General features: G+C 39.9%; 1 protein-coding gene across 4 annotated transcripts; it reads left to right on the top strand.

Annotated features, from left to right (window-relative positions):
* Positions 1 to 7,985: 7,985 nt before the first annotated feature.
* On the top strand, positions 7,986 to 17,854 carry CD1A (CD1a molecule). Of its 4 annotated transcripts, none has more exons than XM_063796441.1 (6): positions 7,986 to 8,062; positions 14,685 to 14,951; positions 15,605 to 15,883; positions 16,380 to 16,658; positions 17,015 to 17,105; positions 17,275 to 17,854. In XM_063796441.1, the coding sequence occupies exons 1-6, from the start codon at positions 8,038 to 8,040 to the stop codon at positions 17,282 to 17,284; spliced, it is 951 nt and encodes a 316-aa protein (XP_063652511.1). In that variant the 5' UTR covers positions 7,986 to 8,037; the 3' UTR covers positions 17,285 to 17,854. The 4 variants fall into 4 exon arrangements, with proteins under 4 accessions (XP_063652511.1, XP_063652512.1, XP_009433239.4 ...); XM_063796442.1 differs by having other exon boundaries at positions 7,998 to 8,062; positions 16,380 to 16,493; XM_009434964.5 differs by lacking the exon at positions 7,986 to 8,062 and adding an exon at positions 13,745 to 14,354 and having other exon boundaries at positions 16,380 to 16,493.
* The last annotated feature ends 459 nt before the right edge of the window (positions 17,855 to 18,313 follow it).

The following is an 18,313-nucleotide window of genomic DNA, read 5'->3' as shown; positions in this document are numbered from 1 at the left end:
AAACAGGACCGGATAGAGTGCCATGACATATATAAAGTGCTGAAGGAAAATAACTTTTATCCTAGAGTAGTATATTCAGCAAAAATACCCTTCAAACATGGAGGAGAAATAAAGATTTTCCCAGAGAAAGAAAAGCAGGGATTTTATCCCACCAGACCTATTCTACAAGGAATGCTAAAGGGAGATATTCAATCTTAAAGAAAAGATGTTAATGAGCAATAAGAAATCATCTGAAGGTACAAAATTCACTGGTAATAGCAAGTACACAGAAAAACACAGACCATTATAATACTGTAGTTATGGTGTGTAAACTACTCATATTTTGATTAGAAAGACTAAGCAATGAACCTATCAAAAATAATAATGAAAACAACTTTTCAAGACATAGACAGTATAATAAGTTACAAATAGAAATGACAAAAAGCTAAAAAGTGGGGAGATTAAGTTAAAGTATAGAGTTTTTATTAGTTTTCTTTTTGCTTGTTTATTAGTTGGTTTATGTAATCAGTGTTAACCTGTCATCAGTTTAAAATAATGGGTTACAAGATATTATTTGCAAGCCTCATGGTAACCTCAAATAAAAAACATAAAAAATATACACAAAATATAAAAAGCAAGAAATTAAAACATACCATGAGAAAGTCACCTTCAGTAAAGAGAAGACAGAAAGGAAGGAAAGAAGGAAGAGAAGACTACAAAATAACCAGAAAACAAATAATAAAATGGCAGGAGTAAGTCTTTATTACAAATAATAACATTGACTGTAAATGGACTAAATTCTCCAATCAAAGGCACAGAGTGGCTGAATGGATGAAAGAACAAAGACCCAACACATCTGTTCCTTGGAAGAAACACACTTCACCTATAAAGACACACATAGGCTGAAAATTATGAGATGAAAAAGATATTCCATGCCAATAGATACCAGAAAAGAGCAGGAGTAGCTTTATTTATATCAGACAAAATATATTTCAAGGAAAGAAAACTATAAAAAGAGACAAAGAAAGTCATTTTATAATCATAAAGGGATCAAATACAGCAATGGGGTATAATAAATGAATATATGTGCACCCACCACTGCAACACCCAGATATAAAGCAAATATTATTAGAGCTAAAGAGAGATAGTTCCCAATACAGTAATAGCTGAAGACTTCAACTGCCCACTTTCAGCACTGGAGAAATCATCTGGACAGAAAATCAATAAAGAAACATTGGACTTAATCTGCTCCATAGACCAAATGGATGTAATAGATATTTAAAGACATTTCATCCACTGGCTGCAGAATACCCATTCTTCTCCTTGGCACATGGATCATTTTTAAGGATCAACCATACATTAGGCCACAAGACAAGTCTTAAAAAGATTGAAATCATATCAAGTATCTTTTTTGACCACAATGGAATAATACTAGAAATCAATAACAAGAGGAATTTTGAAAACAATACAAACACATGGAAATTAAACAACATGCTTCTGAATGAGTAGTGGGTCAATGAAGAAATTAAGAAGGGAATTAAAAAATTTATTGAAACAAACAAATATGGAAATACCACATACTGAATTCTATGGGTTACAGCAAAAGCAGTAGTAAGAGGAAAGTTTATAGCTGTAAGTCCTTACATCGAAAAAGTAGAAAAACTTCAAATAAACAACCTAATGTTGCATCTTAAAGAACTAAAAAAGTAAGCTCAAACTCACAATTAGTAGAAGAAAAGAGATAATAAAGATCAGAGCAGAAATAAATAAAATTGAAATAAAAAATACAAAAGATCGATGAAATGAAAAGTTGGCTTTGGGAAGATAAACAAAACCAACAAAGCTGTGGCCTAACTAAGATAAAAGAGAGAAGGCCCAAATACATAAAATCAGGAATGAAAAAGAAGACATTAAAACTTACAATACAGAAATTCAAAGGATCATTAGTGGCCACTATGAGCAACTGTATGCCAATAAACTGGAAAACCTAGAAGAAATGGATAAATTCCTGGACACATGCAACCTAAAAAGACTGAGTCATGAAGAAATCCAAAACCTGAACAGACCAATAACAAGTAATGAGATTGAAGCCATTATAAATAGTCTCCCAGCACAGAAAAGCCTGGGACCCAATGGCTTCACTGCTGGGCTTGACCAAACATTTAAAGAAGAACTAATACCAATCCTACTTAAACTATTCAAAAAATAGAGGAGGAGGGAAAACTTCCAATCTCATTGTATGAGGCCGGTATTATCCTGATATCAAAACCAGACAAGACACATAAAAACGAAAAACAAAAAACAAACAAACCAAAAAAAACTACAAGTCAATATCCCTGATGAATATTGAGGCAAAAATCCTCAACAAAATACCAGCAAGCCAAATTCAACATGTTAAAAGATCATTCATCATTACCAAGTGAGATTTATCCCAGGGATGTAAGGATGATTCAACATATGCAAATAAATTGATTTGATCCATTAATCATCAATAGAATGAAGGGCAAAAATCATATAATCATTTCAGTTGATGCTGAAAAAGTGTTTGATAAAATGCAACATTCCTTAATGATAAAAACCCTCAAAAAACTGTGTATAGAAGCAACAAACCTCAACACAATAAAAGCCATATATGACAGACCCACAGCTAGTATCATACTGAATGGAGAAAAAGCTGAAATCCTTTCCTCTAAGATCTGGAGCAAGACAAGGGTGCCCATTTTCACCACTGTTATTCAACATAGTACTGAAAGTCCTAGCTAAAGCAATCAGAAAAAAGAAGGAAATAAGGAGCATCCAAATTCGAAAGGAAGAAGTCCAATTTTGCTTCTATGCAAATGCTATGATTTGATATTTGGAAAAACCCAGAAATTTTGCCAAAAAACTATTAGAAGTGATAAAGAAATTCAGTAAAGTTGTAGGATACAAAACCAACATACAAAAATCAGTAGCATTTCTATATGCCAACAGAAAACAATTGGAAATATAAACCAAGAAGGTGATCTCATTTACAATAGCTAAAAAATTCCTAAAAAGTAGCTAGGAATTAAATGAACCAAACAAGTGAAAGATCTCTACAATGAAAAGTATAAAACATTGATGGAAGAAATTGAAGTAGACACAGACACAAAGAAGATATTCCATGTTCAGGAATGGAAGAATCAATACCATTAAAACATCTATACTACCCAAAGTAACCTACAGATTCAAAGCAATCTCTATCAAAATACCAATGACATTCTTCACAGAAATAGAAAAAATAATCCTAAAATTTATATGATACCACAGAAGATGCAGAAAAGCCAAAGCTATCTTTAGCAAAAAGCACAAAACTAGAGGAATCACATTACCTGACTTCAAATTATACTACAGAGCTATAGTAAACAAAGCAGCATGGTAATGACCTAAAAATAGACACATAGATCAATGGAACAGAATGGAGAACCCAGATATAAATTCATACATCTACAGTGAATGAATTTTTGACAAAGGTACCAAAAACATACATTGAGGAAAGAACAGTCCTTTTAGTAAATGGTGCTGGGAAAACTGGATATCAACATACAAAAGAATGAATCTAGACCTGTATCTCTCACCATACACATGGATTAAATCAAAGAACCAAAAACAGAACTACCATATGATTCTGCAGTCTCATTGCTAGGTATATACCCAAAAGAAAGGAAATCAGTATATTGAAGAGATATCTGCACTCCCATTTTTATTGTAGCACTATTCACAATAGCCAAGATTTGAAAGCAGTCTAAGTGTACATCAACAGATGAATGGATAAAAAAATGTGGTACATATACATAATGGAGTACTATTCAGCCATAACAAATGAGATCTTGTCATTTGCAACAACATGGATGGAATGGGAGGGCATTATGTTAAGAGAAATTAGCCAGGCACAAAAAGACAAGCATTGTATGTTTTCACTTATTTTGGAAGCTAAAAAGGTAAAACAATTAAGCTTATGGAGATGGACAGTAGAATGATGGTTACTAGAGGCTGGAAATGGTAGTGGGGGTGGGGGAAAGTAGAGATTAGTGGGTACAAAAATATAATTAGACTGAATAAGAACTAGTATTTGATAGCACAACAGGGTGACTACAGCCAACAATAATTTATTGCACATTTAAAAATAAAAGAGTATAATTGGATTGTTTGTAACACAAAGAAAGCATAAATGCTTGAGGTATTGGATACTCCAATTACTCTGAGGTGATTATTACACATTGTATGCCTGTATTAAAATACCTCATGTGCCCCATAAACATGTATACCTGCTATATAACAAAACATAGAAACAAAGAAAATATTGCATAATTTTAGTAATAGGGTAGTATTATTTTAGGCGATAGATCTTCAAATTCTTTACTTAAATAAGTAATCTAGCAGTATCAAGGGTTTTAGTTATTGTTTCTGCAATCATGTGAAAAAGGGGAAAAATATAATATTCCTTTTGGGCTTAAATAAAAAAATCAGAATTGATTATATATATTAGAAAACAGAGATGTTAAACATAAATCTTATGGCAACAATTATTAAAAAGAAAACTGTATGGAATTACAAACATTTTTGAAAGTTAAAGGTTATTTTCATGGGCCTTAGCAAGAGCCTTTGAAGTCTAGATGTCTGTAAGACACTTCTGTTTTAAAAAAAATTTTGCAAGCGTAGCTTCCAAAAATGGAGAAGAATTTGGAAAGGGAGCATGTCCCATGTTATAGGCTGAATTGTGTCCCATCATGATTCCATTGTTGGAGCCCTAACTCCCAGTTCCTCCGAATGTTACTATATTTGGAGACAGAACCTTTAAAGAGATAAAGACCAGATATAGTCTCATAGACAGAAGGAAGACCATGTGAGGGTGGAACAAGAAGAGGGCTACCTGCAAGCAAAGGAGAGAGGCCTCACAAGAAACCAATTTCTGTTGTTTAACATACCCAGTCTGTGATTTTTTTAATGATGGTCCTGTAAAGGAATACATCCACTGTTGGCAAATTTTTCTTCTAGGAGAGGATTAGTCGTTAAGCAAGAGAGCAAACACGCATATAACAGGCATTGCAAGACAATTAAACATTTACGCAGCATTTTCAGAACATATTGGGAAAATCAAAGTCTTCTTAGCATAATATTTGTAAAGAATCCTCTTAAGGAGAACTTTGAGCAATCACATAGCAAAGAGTGTCTTCACCTACCTTCTGTATGGTAATAAGGGCCCTGACAAACAAGAAAAAAGCAACATTAATTACAACTGATACAAGAGTACCCCTGGCATCTCCCAAGTGTGTTACCTGTTATCCTTTAGTTATTGCTAGAACTGATGAGAACTACTAAGCATGGCTAAAAAGATGTTGTCTGATTGCCCAAGAATTCTCATCAGCTTCTCACTGAGGAGTTAGGAGAAGTTGATACCTGAATGAGGTGTCATATGTGGTGCTCATTATGTCCAGGCAGTTTCAATCCTTTTTAATACCTTCATACATTCCTGAATTAAAAAATCACTTGAGATATTCTCACGAATATATGGTCTCACTGTCTAGTTCCTGCCTGATTATTGCAGACAAAAGTCTTGTGCTCAGAGTGAGCAAAGCCCTGCAAACAGTGAAAATATGGAGAAGAAAGATTTAATCAGGTTCGTTCATTTCCCTATACTTTCTCTCATGAGAGAATTATCACACTCTATGATTGATTTACAGGTTTCTTTCTGTAGAGTTTGAGCTTTTATCTGTCTACTCTTGGTAATCTAAGTGTTTAGCATAACATTTGATATTTGTAGATGATTGTTTATAACTGAAATATAATAACTGAAATATAATTAAAAGGAACTTTGCTTTCTATTGTCTTATATTCTGAGTTACCTACATCTTTAAGTTTTTTTCTTCACTATGAAAAATAAAGATTATTTTAAAAACTCATTAGTTCTGCTTTGGTGCTTTTGCCTTTTCTGAATCTAAACATTCATGTCTTTCATTATTTCTGGAAAATTTTCAGCCATGCTTTCGTTAAATAGTTCCTCTTCCAATTATGTGTTTTGTCTTTTAATGAAAGTCCTATTGGGCTCATATTGGATTTCATACTAATTTTCATATATCTTAACTTCTTTCGTATTCAACACTTCATCTCTATATTGCATTAGAGGAAATTCTTCAGCTCTCCCAATTTAGAAGTCTTTTTAAATTGCTTTCTGTCTTTGTTGTTTAATCTACTCATTGAGTTTTTATAGTAATTAGTGTTTATATTTCTAGAAGTTTAATTTGCTTTAAAATATGTTTGATATTTTTTGATAATGTCCTTCTTTTCTTTTCAAACCTTTTGACTTTAAGGTTTTAAAATACAAATTCCTCTATATGTGATATCTTAGGGAAATGAAACTGTTTATTCTGTCTGCCAACTTTCCTTCATCATGGAATCTTTCTCCCTGTGCTAATTTTGGATGGTGACCTCATCTTAGGAAAGGCTTTTTGTGAAATATCCTTTGCAGCTTGTATTGAGGGTGGTTCTCTTGAGATAACTTTGCTTTAAATTCCACCAGGTGGCACGCCTGGAATTACATTTGTTTTGTTTTGTTTTGTTTTGAGACAGAGACTTGCTCTGTCGTCCAGGCTGGAGTGCAGAGGCACAGCAACCTCCGCCTCCTGGGCCCAAGAGATTCTCGTGCCTAGGCCTCCTGAGTAGCTGAGATTACAGTTGTGCGCAACCACGCCTGGCTAATTTTTGTCTTTTTAGTAGTGACAAAGTTTCGCCATGTTGGCCAGGCTGGTCTGAAACTCCTGAACTCAAGTGATCCGCCCGCCTAGGCCTCTCAAAATGCTGGGATTATAGGCGTGAGCCACTGTGCACAGCATGGAATTACTTTTAAAATTAATTTCTTAGTTTGTGAATTTCAGGCTCATGCAAGTAGATACTTTTGAACTTCAAACTCAGACCTGTGATTAGCAATTCTCAGAAGGAGAAAAACCAAAAAACAATCCAATCCATATAATTGGATGGATTTTTTTTTCTACTCTATTTGTCCATTCTATCACTGAAGTGAGGATATAGCAGAAGCCTCAGTTGCAACTCTTATTACCTTTTTTTTTTTTTTAAATCCTAAGGCCTTGTTTCCTGATCCAAGTGACTAACAGTAGCCAAACTCCTAGGGATCTATACAAGACAATGTTTAATATGTCCAGGTGTGGATCCTGTTTGCCTTTCTGGGTTTCCATTTCTTTTTCCCCTAGAGGGCTTCCTTTATTTCATTGTAAATGCAGCTATGAATTTAAAAATAATTTTTTAAAATCTTGCATTTCTGGGTGTTTTGTGTTAGTATGTCTTTGCAGGTCATGTAGTGTGCTGTCTTTCCAGAAGCAGAATCCCTGGCTGTTTTATGTGTTACACACAGAAATCCAAGGATCATGTGACAAGGCAATGCTTTAGGTTAGGAAAGTGAGTCCAGGAGGAGGGACTGAGGTTAGATTGAATGGATAGGAAGTATGAGAAAATGAAGAGGAGGCTCTGGGAGCTGAGATAAAGGCTAAGGGAGGATGACAGTGAAGACACAGAAGAGTGAGAAAGATGGAGGAAGAAGAACACATGTATGGGAAGGAACAGGAGCACGGTAAGACACAAAGAACAAGCCATAGTGATATTAGAGACTATTCAGTTCTTTCAATCTAGTTATTTTACAGATAAAGAAACTGAGGCCAAAGTGTTAAGGATCTCTCCAATTCAACACATCCAACAGGTGTCCCATGTGGGGGTTCATCTTGACTCACGCTACAGCTCCTTTTACTGTAAGAGAGGTGCGTGAGAGGCCAGAAGCACACAGGCAGATAAAGCGAGTCCTTCCAGAAGCCAGAATGGCAAGGAAAAACTTGAAGCAGAGTGAGAGGGAAAATGAGAAGCCCAGAAAAGGCATGTGGTTATGAGAGGCAGTGGTTTCTGTGGCCAGGAAATTGAGGTTTCTGTTAGTGAAGAGGAGGAAGTCAGATGAGATGAGACCATGTGGGGAGGGGAGATTTCATATCTGAGTTCTGAGGAGAGCTTCAATGGGGAAGGAAGAATTTAGGAGCCATGTTTGTGTTTGGAGGAGCAACAGGTAAGCGCTGCTACAGTGAACAGGAACATGCTTTTGGCCTGAACACCAATGGTTCAAGAAAGTGGATCCTGGGGAAAGGTTTGGTGGCAAAGGGAAGAATATGGACTTGCCTAGGATAGCTGGGACACCGGTCTGATTGAGTTCTAATCAGGGTATATGTTATTCACACTAGTTTGCTTCTCTGGGGTTTCCTGTGTCCAGGGAGTACAAAATTATCAGTGATTAGTGATAGCCATCCCCTTCTCTCTTAATTATTTTCCTTTTCTCCAGTTCTGGTCACCTTCCTTACCTATTTTATCTCTTGATTTTTGCCTAGCATTCTGCTCTTTCTCAGCCCTCAACCCCAATTTCTCAGCACCCCCAGCCAGCTCCCAAGAAGCCCTGTTCCCTTCTGTTCCCTCCTTCAGATCCTGCCCTGTACCCATCATAGCTGAGTGAACACTCAGGAGTGGAGTTGGCTGGGAAAATTGCAGACCCACAGTAGGACTACAGCTCTCACCAGCTGCTGCCTGCGTCTCTGATAAAGATCAGCTCTGCCCACAGAAAGCTGGGGTGGAGATACTTGTGGCTTGTCTCCACTTCTCTTTCCAATCTGTGCCCAACTTCCTCTTCTCCCGCTTCTTCCTTCTTTAGCATCTTTTATGCCCCTGGTGTTTCTGATCAGCTCCCAAAACTTTGGTCCCAGAACTCCATTTCTCAATTAGTTAATTCTCTTTCTTTTCCTTATCAAACCTAAGCTGACTCTTCTTTGCTTTTCTGACCCCATATTCAACGGTGTAGGGCACATAATTTGTGGGGTTGTGCAGAATAAAAATCTGGGGCCCTGTCTTTCTCCATTCAGGCTGCTACAACAGAATACCACAGACTGGGTGGCTTATAAACAACAGAAATTTATTTCTCACAGTTTCAGAGGCTGGGAAGTCCAAGATCAAGGAAGATTCAGTGTCTAGTGGAGGCCTGCTTTCTGGTACATAGACTACACTTTCTGGATGTGTCCTCACATGGTGGAAGGGGTCAGGGGTCTCTCTTGGGTCTCTCATAAGGGAACTGATCACATTCATGAGGGCTCCAATCTCATAATCTAATCACCTCCCAAAGGCCCCACTTCCTAATAACATAACACTGGGGGTTAGAATTTCAACATATGAATTTCGGGAAGACACAAAGATTCAGAACATAGCAGGTCTGTATTCAAATAGGCAGGAGAAGAGTGCTTTTAAAAGTATTAAAATATAAAACCTTTTCATTCCTTCTGAAGTTTCTCTCTCTTTCTCTCTGTCTCAACCTGTTATGGTGTTTTGTTTTGTTATTCTTGTTTGTTTGTTTAATTTGCTGATGTTGTACCCCTTGGGCACAGGGATACTCACAGTGTGAGCACAGAGGCTCTTAGGTGCCTGGGGGCCTCACTCCATGACTCCGGTGCATGCAAGCTGCCCACTGGCTGCTGGGTTCCCCTTGCTGGGAAGAGGAAGTCAGTCTCTCCTTCCCACAGTGGCCACTCCAACCCTCCACAGATGGGTGACCACCATGAAATTGCAACCACTGTATGGAGATGCACTTGATTCTTGGATCAAGGGTGGGAAAGCATGTCGTCCTGATCTGTCTCAAAACACTCTGTGGTGCAGCCTGGGTGGGGATGGCTAAAGCCAACCTCTGTGCAGACACTGTGGGATGCATGCCCCCAAATCTTATTCTCCCTGTGTCCCTGGCAAAAGCAAGGGAATTGTGAAAGGTGATGGCAGAAGGGGCCACCTCTGCTGATGAGATCAGACGGCTGTATGGGCAGGCAGTGGCAGGGTAGTGGTGGACAGGAGGGCAAGAATTGCCTGTGGCCCCAGACATTGGGGAGCAGATGGCAGAGAATCAGTGCTGGGGAGGTGAGGTGATGGGAGCCAAGACCACATGTCAGCAGAGAAGCCCTCACACAAGTTTTTTTTTGGCTCATTTGACTTCATTTATAAAACACACATTAAGATAAAATTATGAAGAATTTAAGGATGATGATCATAGGGCATCAACTATGATGCTGCATTGGTTGCATGCCCCATGAAGCAAGCCCGGGATATACAATACACCGATTAACTCACTATGTGGGGGATGATCCTGACTTTGCCTCTTTACAACCTTCGGAGAATTTTGCCTCTTTCAGACTTTCCATCCTACGACTCTGGTTAGCTCAGTCTTCCCCAACCATTTCTGCCATCTTCCACCTTGGTCTCAGTCATGCGGATGTCTTGTGCCTGATCAGACCAACGTTGTTCCTCTCTTCCCATCTCCCTCACCTTTTCATTCCCTGCTCTTTGCATTAACTTGGGAAACATTTGTGTGTGTATGCTAGCTTTAGTGCCCTCATTTTGTTACCTTGGCGTGAAGTCTGCCATCCCTGCAGCTCTATTTCATTTGAATGAGGGAGAAGCCTCATAAAGTTTTAAAAGAGCTTTTTAAGGATTACAGTCCCTATATCTCTAAGGTTTTCCCAGGACCCATTCCACGTGAGAAATCAGGATAAGCTTGCTAAACTTGTACAGCTGACCCTTGAATAACATGGGGGTTAGGAGTGATGACGGCCCCGTGCAGTCAAAAATCCATGTATAACTTTTGACTTTTCCAAATCTTAACTATGAATAGCCTACTATTGGCTGGAAGCCTTACTGCTAACATAAACAGTGGATGAACACATATTTTGTATGTTATATGTATTATATATGATATTCTTAAAGTAAGCAAGAGAAAAGAAAATATTTTAAAGAAAATCAGAAGGGAGAGAAAATATATCTGCTATTTATTAAGTGGATCATCACATGTTCATCTTCATTGTCTTCATGTACAGTAGGCAGAAGAGGAGGAGGAAGAGGAGTTGCCTTGTCTTAATGGTGGCAGAGTCAGAAGAAAATCCACGTGTGAGTAAATGCACACAGTTGAAACCCATGTTATTCAAGAGTGAACTGCAGTGTGAGGGTTTGAGTCAATCTAGTCTGGAGCTAACTGGGTTTGCTGTTTTGCTGTTGCTGCAATAGTCTTCAAGTTCCTCTACATTGCTCTGTTCCTAGGGTGGGGCTGGTTTGCCAGAAGGTTTTGTTAATGTCTCCACTCTCAGGTTTTGGTGTTTTCTTTGTGAAATATCTCTAGAGGACCTACCACCATGCTTTCCATTCTTCTAGCTGCAGACTCGTCTTGTAATTGATATTTATGATACTGCTTGGGAGAAGGAGTAAGAGCACTGTCTTTTGTTCTGGTGCAGTCTCATTCTTAGGCAGGTCAGTTATTTTTGAAGTTTTTGAAGTTTTGTCATGTAAGTGTTCCTGCCTTTCTTCCAGCAGTTTGGGACCTCTAATAGTCTGGAACCAGGATGTTTTCTTGTTCTTTCCCATTGTTTTTATTCTCCTCAGCTGCAGTGGGTTTTCACATATGCCCTGAGGGCAGCAGGGCTTTCTGCCCTTTCCCCACCAGGTTAGGGCTTTTTTTCTTTTAGATGGAATATTGCTCTGTCACCCAGTCTGGAGTGCAGTGGCGCGATCTCGGCTCACTGCAACCTCCGCCTCCTGGGTTCAAGTAGCTGAGACTACAGGTGTACACCACCACAACTGGCTAATTTTTGTATTATTAGTACAGATGGGGTTGCACCATGTTGGCCAGGTTGGTCTCGAACTCCTGACCTTGTGATCCGCCCACGTTGGCCTCCCAAAGTGCTGAGATTACAGGTGTGAGCCACCGCACCCGGCCACGGTTTTTTTTTTTTTTTCTATGTTGCAATAGAGGAGATGGGTCTGGTTGTGACTTACCACCCTTCCCATGCAGTAGCTGTTCTCATACCTCAGGCCCGCATCATGAGAGAGGATTTATCTGGTCTACATCTCTGACCCTAATGTTTCAGAAGACCCTGGTGAGGTTCATAGAAAAGGGCTTAGAGACTGATGTGAATTTCCCTGTTTTTGTGACTCCCAGGGCTTCTATATACTCGTGCTAGCCTTTACTAATTTGTCTAAAATTTTAGCTGAATTCTTATTCTTACTGTCTTGTATAATATCTGGCATCTGTCCCAAGTAAACAAGGGTTTGCATTCCATGTGTCCTTGGAGGAGTCTGTCTTTCTTTATATTTTGGGTTAACTGGTTGCCCTGATATTTCAGTTCTTTGATAAACTCAAGTTATGATTTTGATAGTCTGGCTTCAAAAAATTACAAGTATGAAAATGAAGCTCTTTCCAGCTTTTTGCATGCTAATCTTAACTTTAAAAAAATTATCTGTAATCCCAGCACTTTGGGAGGCTGAGGCAGGTGGATCATCTGAGGTCAGGAGTTTGAGACCAACATGGTGAAACCCCATCTCTATTAATAATATCAAAGTTAGCCAGGCATGGTGGTGCATACCTGTAATCCCAGCTACTTGCAAAACCGAGGCAGGACAATTGCTTTAACCTGGGAGGCAGAGGTTGCAGTGAGCTGAGATCATGCCACTGAACTCCAGCCTGGGTGACAGAGTGAGACTCTGTCTCAAAACAAAACAAAACAAAACAAATAAAAAAATTATTTGCAGGCCATGCCTGGTGGCTCATGCCAACAATCCCAGCACTTTGGGAGGCTGACACAGGAGGATTGCTTGAGGCCGGGAGTTTGAGGTTACAGTGAGCTATGATTATTCCACTGCACTCCAGCCTGAGTAACAGAGTGAAACCCTGTCTCAAGAAAAAAAATTTTTTCCCCCCTAAATTAGCTTCAGATGCTTGTTTTTTGAAAACCAAAAAATAAAGTAAATAGCCCAAACACATTTATATGGATGATACCTACAAAGCACAAACATATATTTGGAAGCCCTTCAACAGTTACAAGCAGCATAAAAGAGGAATGTAAATGTGTCCAGCAAAGACTCATTTATAACAAAACAACCCTGAAACATCCAAATAGGACTAATAAAAAGGGATCCTGGGATAAAGACTTTGGAATACTCCATTAACTTCACTGCTCACAAGTTCTGACTAGTTTCTTATAAGTAATAGGAAATTTATAGCAGGATCTTTTATGTAAATCTCATGCCAGTAACTTGTACTTTTATCCTAAATAAAACTGTATGAGATTCTCATCTCACTATGTAGGGTTACAAGTAACTTTTATGATATCTTTAAAAAGTTTCATGTTGAATATCACCTCCATAATTAAAAAATGGATGCATAGGCTGAATTCATTCATTCATTTGACAAAGATTCACTAAGCACCTACCACTTGCGAGGTGCTCTGTTAGGTGGGGATACAGTATGATAACTGTATGGAACTAACACTCCAAGTCAAACATTGAAATCAAAATTCTGGGCTGGCATACATTAGTTAGGAGCCCCCATTTTAGAAAATATTATTTCAAGCAGGCCTTGTTTTTATCCAGAGAGTGTATACAGTATAATAAAACTCAGTACACCAAGATTTATAGTTCATGGCGTGTTTTTCTCCCTAAGTAGAGAAGAAGCTCCTTCAATAAAGTGATTGTGTTGTCAACCACTGCATATTCTTAAGTGTACCAAGATGCTTGACTCCAGGCAGGTGCTAAGAGAGACTGTTGGGTGAGTGAATGTATATCAATGAAAATCAAACAGAGGAAATTTTCTTTATATGTTTTAGTGTTCCTGTGTTTTTTTTTTTTTTTTTTCGTGATGGTTACTGGCTCTTCTCTAAGAATAATGGAGAAAAGGTGTTAGTTTGTACTGTCGCACAGGGCAGTCGTAGGAGACTCTGAAAAAGCAAATAAATCAATGTTAAATCAGAAATGTGAATGTAGTAAGGGGCTGAAGAGACAGGGGAAGAGAATACATGGGAAAATATTGAAAAGGACAGAGTGATCAAAAAGAGTAGGGACATGGGAGCATTGGGCAGCACACTAGGAGCCATTTCATTTTATGCTCTTATTGTATGATTGAGAAAAAAATGTCCTTAGTGGTTAAGTGGCTTTTCAATGCCACATCAGACTTGTTCCATAGCGGTTGAATTAGGGGAAGGTGAATAAGTTGGAGGTTGGTGACAAGGAGAGAAGCTGGAACAGACAGGAGAGTCAGAACCAGAGGGAAATGAGAGACTGAGTAGGCATCTCAGGGTTTTTGAAGGAGTGGATTTTCTTTGTTGCAGTCAGGGGAGGTTTGTCTGTTGGTTGCAGAAAGAAGTCAGAATAGAGATATCGTGGGGTAGGTTTGTTTGGAACAGAAATCAAAGACCAATTTTTCTGAGAGAAGGAAATAACATCTGCAAATGACATGCTGTTTTTGCTACTTCCATTGTTAGCTGTTCTCCCAGGTGATGGCAATGCAGACGGTAAGAACTCTGACAACTGCCCAGTTGGGTGGTGGGTGAAGGTCTCTCTGTGTGTGTGTGTGTGTGTGTGTGTGTGTGTGGTTTCCCTAGCATATACCTGGAAAGTGAGAGTGCCAGGCTGGTTCCATTCTGACTATCCATGACTCCAGGTCCCCGAGCTCTTATGAAGGTGGTTGATAAGGCATGGGACTGTGTGGCAAGTGAATGTCTGCTAAGATCATGATGGATCCCCTTTTCTCCAGATTCTGAGTTCCCCCACTCTGGCACCTTTCTCTCTCCATTCTCTTTCTCAATGTCTTTCTCCCCATTCTATCTGTTCTTTTGTCGCAGGGCTCAAGGAGCCTCTCTCCTTCCATGTCACCTGGATCGCATCCTTTTACAACCATTCCTGGAAACGAAATCTGATCTCAGGTTGGCTGAGTGATTTGCAGACTCATACCTGGGACAGCAATTCCAGCACCATCATTTTCCTGTGGCCCTGGTCCAGGGGAAACTTCAGCAATGAGGAGTGGAAGGAACTGGAAACATTATTCCGTATACACACCATTCGGTCATCTGAGGGAATTCGTAGATACGCCCATGAATTGCAGTTTGAATGTGAGTTCAGTTTCCTCCATGGAGAGTGGTGAGGTGGGAGAGAGGGGTTGTCTCAATGTTTCTTATTCCTTTCGGAAACAGCCTGACTCTCTTCTGTATCTTATTCTATTCTTTCCACCATAAAACTGCAATTGCATATTTTTGGGCAAGGGCTATCATCCAGACCTTAATTCTTCAAACACTTCTGCTACTTATGAACTCCTCTCTCATTGATTGCAGGGTTGTGCGTTATTATCTTTTCTTAGAGGTATCCCATGACCACCCTTCTGCCTGCCCTACAACCAGATACCTTCAGCTTTCTCACTTTCTCATTCATTCTCTTCAGCAGTCTCTCTATATATACTCAATTGTAACCCATTGCATTTCATTCAACCTAAGTCGTTATAATCCCAGTTCTCTTACACCAGGTTCTTCCTCACCCACAGCATTCACATCACCTTCTTTGCCCAGTTTGCCCTCTTCCTCATGTTATTAATCTTTTCCTCCACCTACAGCTCCCACCAATTCCTCTTTCTCTGAATCCCTGACCAAACCAAATTTTATTCCATTATGTCAAACCCTGCACACTTCCCCCTTCTGCTTCTACAATCTTTGCTTCTACTCATTTCATTTCATATTTTTTTCTCCCTCTTTCCTCTATTTCATAACCCCAGATCCTTTTGAGATACAGGTGACAGGAGGCTGTGAGCTGCACTCTGGAAAGGTCTCAGGAAGTTTCTTGCAGTTAGCTTATCAAGGATCAGACTTTGTGAGCTTCCAGAACAATTCATGGTTGCCATATCCAGTGGCTGGGAATATGGCCAAGCGTTTCTGCAAAGTGTTCAATCAGAATCAGCATGAAAACGACATAACACACAATCTCCTCAGTGACACCTGCCCACGTTTCATCTTGGGTCTTCCTGATGCAGGAAAGGCACATCTCCAGCGGCAAGGTCAGTCCTGCACTCTCCCTCCAAGAATTTTTGATTTGAAAATCACACCCTTCCACCACCCCCTTCCAATTTAGAATAAGGAAGAGCCACCCAGAAGTGGGAAAGGCTGGGTGCAGTGCCTCACATCTGTAATCCCAGTACTTTGGGAAGCTGAGGCTGGAGGACTTCTTAAGGGCAGGAGTCCCAGACCAGCCTGAGCAACAGAGTGAGACCAGTGTCTCTAAAAAATAAAAATAAGTTAGCTAGTCATGGTGGCACACACCTGTAGTCCCAGTTACTTAAGAGGCTGAGGCAGGAGGATCGCTTGAGCCTAACAGTTTGAGGTTACAGTGAGCTATAATTTATAATTATGCCACTGCATTGCAGCATAGTGACAGAGTGAGACCCTGTCTCAAAAAAAGAGAAATGGGAACGGTGTGTCTATCTAAACTTCTAAACTGTTGTGGAGATATGAAACTCCAAGTCTGTATTTGAATATCTTTTATGTCCTTTGCAGTGAAGCCCGAGGCCTGGCTGTCCCACGGCCCCAGTCCTGGCCCTGGCCATCTGCAGCTTGTGTGCCATGTCTCAGGATTCTACCCAAAGCCCGTGTGGGTGATGTGGATGCGGGGTGAGCAGGAGCAGCAGGGCACTCAGCGAGGGGACCTCTTGCCCAGTGCTGATGGGACATGGTATCTCCGCGCAACCCTGGAGGTGGCCGCTGGGGGGGCAGCTGACCTGTCCTGTCGGGTGAAGCACAGCAGTCTAGAGGGCAAGGACATCGTCCTCTACTGGGGTGAGAAAAAGCTAAGGCCCAGGCTGGAAATGCCAGGAAGTGGACCTCAGGCATAGAGGGAGGGCAAGCTGAAAATTTTAGGATTTTAGGGATTATAGCCCAAACATGAATAAAAATAGATAATCTAAGAAACGGAAGTGTTGAAAATGAGGGCCCTGTAGATGCAGGAGGATGCTGAGGGTTAGCTGAAGAATCCGTCTCTGAGCAGGGATGAGAGAAAAACATAGAAAGAAAGGAGATTGGTAAGTTGGATACTCAAATGAAAAAAAGAAGCCCAGGGAATGCAGTGAAATAGGGAGTGGATGAGGTAAAATGGGGTGGATTATAACATCCTTGGTGTCTCCCCAAATTCACAGAACATCACAGTTCCGTGGGCTTCATCATCTTGGCGGTGATAGTGCCTTTACTTCTTCTGATAGGTCTTGCGCTTTGGTTCAGGAAACGCTGGTGAGTTCTTTGCATGTGTCTTTCCTACTGTTAGCCTCTACCCCACTTTTCTTCCCATGTTTTTTGTTTTTCTCTCCTCAGTTCTTCTCTCCCCAGTCCCCTTCCCTCTTGCTCCTCAATTCTCAGCTCCACCTTATTCAGGGTGACGTCTTTTTCTGTTCTCATCCAGTTTCTGTTAAGACACACCATGAGCCTCCTCGTCACCCTTCTCCTTTTGGGGTGAGAGACCAGCAGCCCAAGGGCTCAGGACACACCTGAACGCATCGTGATCATGACGTCCTCTCAACTCTCTTTGTAAAAATTTTGTTATTTTTGCTTGTTTCTGATTAATGATTGTTTGTCAATATCAGCTCAATTTAATTTTGCAGGATTTGTTGTTCTGACCTGGGTTCTGGGACTTTTAAATTCAAATTTTATCTCCAGATGGAATGGGGTCCTAGCAACCTCCACATGTTCAACTATTAATGGATCATCAGGCCTGTTTTAGATATCCCTTACTCCAGATATCCCTTCCCTGACTCACAAGTGGGAAGCAGTCTCTCCCTGGTCTGAACTCCCGCCACATTTTAGCCGTACTTTGCTAACTGTGCTCCTCACTTCCTCTTCGTTGCAGTTATTTAGATCCCCCCTTTCCTTCTAATTTTTCAGCTCCTTCAATGCAAAGTACATGTATTTTTAATATATGCATCCATGGTGAAGGATCTTGCCTGCATGAAACATGTTCTCAATAAAACTCTGTGTTGAATTTATGCCAAATTTGTAGTGTTTTCTTATTCTTTTCCTTCCTGGTGCTTTTGAAGTAGTTGAGACATTTGATACTCTTCTGCTTAAAAGTCTTCTCACTTGGAGGAAATTTTACACATTCCTAGTTCTATAGTTTGTTCTCTGAGCTCCAGAGGAGAAACACAATTTTGCCTCTTACTACTCCTATCATTCAACTATAGAGAGCTCTTCGAGTTAAATTATTGTTCCAGGTATGCAAGGCAGGATGTATATCTTTACTATTCAGTGGTTCAGGGAAAAGCAGCAGAGTTCTCACACTGGAGCTTGTTAGAAAGGTAGAATGTGGGCCTCACCTTAGGTTTACTGAATTATAATTTGTGTTTTGGAAGATCAGCAGGATACTCACATGTCCATTAAAATTTGTGAGGCACTGATGCTGGTGATGCCTGAGATGTAGTACAAGTGTGTCACTGAATTGAAAATGA

The sequence above is a fragment of the Pan troglodytes genome, chromosome 1 (assembly GCF_028858775.2).
Source record: "Pan troglodytes isolate AG18354 chromosome 1, NHGRI_mPanTro3-v2.0_pri, whole genome shotgun sequence".
Taxonomy (NCBI): domain Eukaryota; kingdom Metazoa; phylum Chordata; class Mammalia; order Primates; family Hominidae; genus Pan; species Pan troglodytes.
Note: the sequence above shows the minus strand (reverse complement) of the source record. Positions and strands in the feature narration are given on the sequence as shown.